The sequence below is a fragment of the Mus pahari genome, chromosome 15 (genome assembly GCF_900095145.1).
Source record: "Mus pahari chromosome 15, PAHARI_EIJ_v1.1, whole genome shotgun sequence".
NCBI lineage: Eukaryota > Metazoa > Chordata > Mammalia > Rodentia > Muridae > Mus > Mus pahari.
Window position 1 is genome coordinate 51,215,794 of NC_034604.1, and position 4,896 is coordinate 51,220,689.

A 4,896-nucleotide genomic window follows, 5' to 3' on the forward strand; every position below is an offset into this window, starting at 1 on the left:
CAGGCCCCTTCAGCTCCTTGGGTACTTTCTCTAGCTCCTCCATTGGGGGCCCTGTGTTCCATCCAATAGCTGGCTGTGAGCCTCCACTTCGGTGTTTGCCAGGCACTGGCATAGCCTCACAAGAGGCCGCAATATCAGGGTCCCTTCAGCAGAATCTTGCTGGCATGTGCATATAGTTTCCTTTTGCTGTTTTGACGTATGAATTATAGACACCTTGATTATCCATTTTACAGTGTAGGACTGGGCTACTCCATGTGACTTTGTGATTCCCGAGCCTAGCTCTAAGCCATGCTTAGACGTTTATATTACAGAAAACAGGGTCGGGGAAAGGAGAGGGACAAAGCCAAGCAGGATTCAAGCCATGTTTTATATAATGTTTTAGGCTCTAGAGATTTTAAGTTTAAAAGCAACACAGAAACACCACACCTCCAAGGCCAATGAACATGTGCTTAGCGAAGTCAGAACACGGGGGAAGAGAACAGCTAACTTTCCGGTAAAATTTTGAAACTCGAGGAAGGGGGAAAATGAGGTGGGACTGGACAGTTGTTCTACGCAAGCCTTTGTGGAGCGTTGGCGATGGATGCCCTGTGGTTACTGTTTTCCATTGCTGTTCTTGTCTCTGTTTTGAGTTATTAACATATGCAATCCATGGGATGCAGAAAGCACATTCATCTCTATGAAAGACGACAGGGAGTGGCTGCGGGCAGTTTGTGGCAGGAGGTGGGGAGGAGACGCAAGGGTGGGGATCGTAAATGACCCTTCACTTGTCTTGAGACATCTGTGTGCCTGGAGTGATTAGGAGGGGCTGCTCCACAGAGGTTGCCACCACAGGCAGTTGCCAGCAAATACACCCAGGATGTGGGGCCGCCACCCCACCACAGGGAAACAAGTGGTGAGCCCTGCAGGCTGGCGGGACGACACAGCAGATGACAAATAAGAGGCTTTGAGGTCTGTGGGAAGACCCAAAAGGACACTGTGGTAAGGAGATAGAATATCCAGTGAAGTTGTCAGTAATGAGGGGAAGATGATCTGAGATACCTTAGAAGGTGCTAATGGTATGTCACAGGGCCACTCTGTGGTTCTATGATGATAAGGCATGACCCATACCTATAAAGAGTGCTCAGTGAGTATTCACAACTCAGTAAGGGAGTCTGTTATAGTGAACCCCGAGACAGCCCTGCCAGACCTGTGTTCTGCATGATTCTGAAAGTGAAGAAAAGCTGGGGTACAGGCACAAAGTCAGGAACTGCAGCCAGGATTGGAGGAATGCAGTGCTGGTCTTCAATGCCGGACCACTCCGTCTCTGTGACTGTGGAAAAGTTGGCTCTTTCCCAATTCCTTTGGCCTCCCCCCAGGACAGCAGCTCCAGATGTTACAAAGACAGGCTGCTGACCCCAGAGTCCAGGTCAGGTGAAGAATGTGAGTCTTACACACTGAATCATGATTCAGCTCAGCTATTCCGGTCACTCTGGGAAGTGACATGCTCCAAAGGACCAGAAGGAGCTGCCACCCTGACTTCATCCCCAAGTTCACAGAGTGATACAAAGTAGGATTCAGAATATCGGTGTAAGAATGTTCCTGATTAATTGGTGTTTTTTTCAGGTTTTGTCTACTTAACGATCATCCTTTCTCCTTACTCCAAAACACTATTAGAAATTTCTTTCTTCTTTTCTTTTTAATAGAAATAGTCTTTTTTGTTTTTTTAAAAAAAGCAATAGTTTAATAGAAATAGTTTTTATGTTTCTTTCCTGGTCAATTTTTATTACCCTCTGTTATCTCCCTGCCATCCTTCTGAAGAAAAATGTATTAATGATTCCTGAGATAGCCCTTCTTATTCTTCTTGTGGTACCAGAACAGCAACTTTAACGGTTTGTAGGGGAAATGGTGATCTTAAGCTAGAGGCCTAGCTGAGAGTCATAGCCACCTGTGATGTCTATTTAAATAGAAAATGTTAGGTATACACAGAATCATCACACTGCACCTTATATATGTGCACAGTTATAACAGTGATTTAAAAACCACGGGAAAAGTCTCTACTAGAAAGCTGAGGTCTGCTTGAGTTTCCCAGGTGTGCGTACCTAACCATGATTGACAGGAACCTACTGCTGTAGCTGTGGCTAAGACAGAAGAAAAAAAAAAAGAGTGAATTCGTTCTGCATTTATACTAGAAACTACTAGATCTTTAATTAGAGGCTAGAAAGATAAATACAGGCCGAGACCGGCTATTATACATTTTTCTTTCCAAGAGAAGGAAAATGCTGTGCCAAGTCACAGTAAGTCCGACAAAATAGTTCCCTATGATGGGGCAACGTAACTTTCCTAGACATCTGACATACACTGCTTCCAACAGCCTTTACATCATGCTTAAACCACTTAAAAATCATACAGATAACCCAAGATCCAACCTTTACTTGATTAACACTTTTAACACTTAGGTATTCACTGTGTGCGTTGGGGTCAGAGTCTCGCAGAACAACTTGAGGAAGTCCGTTCCCTCAATCATGTGACTCCTGGGATCGCATTCAGGCTATTAGGTATCTTCTCCCACTGAATCATCCCACCAACCCAAAGTTTAACATTTTGTTTTATTTATAAATTTATGGAAGGAGGTGAGGAACTGGTAATTTCTTTTTAAACCTTTTTTTTCCACTGGCATTGAGTTGTAAAGGTATCTTGAGTTGTAAAGGTATCTTGTCAGACAAACTTCGAAGCTGTCTTGCCAACCTTTAGCGGGGGTGGGGGGGTGGGGGGGATAAGCCTGGATCAGGTAAATTACTGTACCTCACATAGTCTCTTCCTAAAGTGTACATTTTAAAAGAACAAATCAGATGACTTGGTTTATAAAAGCATCTTGAAGGTTAAAAAATATTGATGGCCTTTCTAAAAATACTATGGTCTGAAAAAATACTTGTTCATGGGTAGCTCTAAAGTCAGCTACTCCAGGATATCTCTTGTAGTTAAGCCCTCAGTGGCAGCAGGCTTGCAAGTGCAAGGAGAGAGTTCTAGAAGCAGTGGATCCTGCTTTTAGGAGCCCCTCTTTTCTTTTCCCCATCAAGTTTAGTGCCGACTAGAGCCAGAGTCAACCAGCAAAACGTCAGAAGATTCCCAAGCTTTCCCCTCTATACTTAGCATCCCAATATTGACGCTTACCACGCCCTATCATTAGAATTGTGCCCAGCCTGGTAGAAAGGCTGTTTCTCTTGGAACTGCTTCTGTGCCATTGCTCCTAAGCAGGTCTTGCTGCTTACATGGTTCAGGTCTGGAAAACACAATACTGACCTACATTTAAAAAAAAAAAAAAATCAGAGTCTGGCATGGCAGGAAAGCCACATGGGAAGTGTCTGCTGAGACGGTGACCCCTACTGTGGTGTGTGCTCCACTAGATGAGACTGTCTGTCTGCCTTCTTGGCAGAATCCTCCCAATCACCTCACCTCTCCAAAAAGAGATTTGGCTGGCCCCGTTAACTATTCATGCTTTCCACAAAGTAGCTAGGAATCCTTTCATTCCTTCCTCCTCAAGCAGCTTACCAAAGCATCTCTCCCCGCTGAGCCCCTTCTTCGTTATAAAGACTCTAAGGTGAAATTTGGGGTTGATTATTTTTCCTTGCCATTTGGCAGTCCTTCACAACAGAGGGCAATATTCCACTTCCCTGAAAACTTTGTTAGAAAACTCCAGGCCTCCTTATAACCTATAAACTGGGGTAGAGGGCCTCTGATTTTGGAAGCTCTCGTCTTTGTATTTAGTTCTCCTGCTACAGAGCGATCCATCTTGTTACTTTTCTACGGAATAAATATGAAATACTATGGGATCACAAGGTATTTCAACCTGTACACAACGAGGCCCTTTTGAATCAACTGTTGCCCCCTTGTTTGAATAGGTGTCAGGACGAATGTCCTGTTGGGACCTATGGAGTTCGCTGTGCTGAGACCTGCAGGTGTGTCAACGGAGGCAAGTGCTACCACGTGAGTGGCACATGCCTGTGTGAAGCAGGCTTTGCAGGTGAACTTTGCGAGGCACGCCTGTGTCCCGAGGGGCTTTACGGCATCAAATGTGACAAGCGGTGTCCCTGCCACCTGGACAACACTCACAGGTGAGTGCCAGCAGCCTCTGGAAAAACATTTTCTATTAAAGTTTTCCCTTCACTGACTTGAAAGCCCATGTTCAAAGGACTAAGGTTATTGTTTGTGAATAGCTATTAAGTTATTTCATATATCGGTGGAGACTAGTAAAACTGATTTTTTTTTTTCTGAGATTAACAGAACTTTTCTCTAAAAGAAGGCTTGTGTGACATTCCCTTAGAAGCAAAGATACTGTGGAGAGACGAGTTCAGAATGCAAAAGCATCATGCTCACTGAAGCATCGTTTGCCTGACAACACATCTGTGGAAGAAGGAAAGGCTATGGAGAGGAAGTGGGAGGGTTTGTGAAAGTGCTTCGCATGTGGCTGTCACATGTGGAATTGCTTTCAGAACTGATCGCTCTGACAAAAATAAAAACCTCATGGGGGTCTTTCAGCTCAAAAATCTCTCCAAAAATTTGGGAACAGGAAGCTATAATCCTGCCCACCCTACGGTGCTTGTCTGTCTCTGAAAAATATCTTCCCACCTATTCCTTTCTTTGACCTCCTCCAAGGACCAGATACATATGACTTAGAATTCCCATCCCAGTTGCAGACTTCTGGAAAAGATAAATTTGGCAAAAATCTAGTACAGTATACAATAGCTCAGATGTTAGCAGAAAGGATTTTGTTTGTATTCAGTGCAGATGGTACTACAGTTATACTTAGCCATATCAAATCCACTAGGACTGCAGAGGCACAGAGGTATGCGGTTGGTCTGTTCTTTTGTATTGGTGTGTGTGTGTGTGTGTGTGTGTGTGTGTGTGTGTGAGAGAGAG

The 4,896-nt window shown here is 44.2% G+C and overlaps 1 protein-coding gene across 1 annotated transcript in view; it reads left to right on the forward strand.

Moving 5' to 3' along the window:
• The window catches only part of Megf10 (multiple EGF like domains 10), a 161,250-nt gene that overhangs the window by 108,336 nt on the left and 48,018 nt on the right, over window positions 1-4,896 (forward strand). Inside the window, exon 10 of the mRNA XM_021214325.2 lies at window positions 3,879-4,091. Coding sequence (XP_021069984.1) covers window positions 3,879-4,091 — 213 coding nt within the window. The remainder of the gene's footprint in view (window positions 1-3,878; window positions 4,092-4,896) is intronic.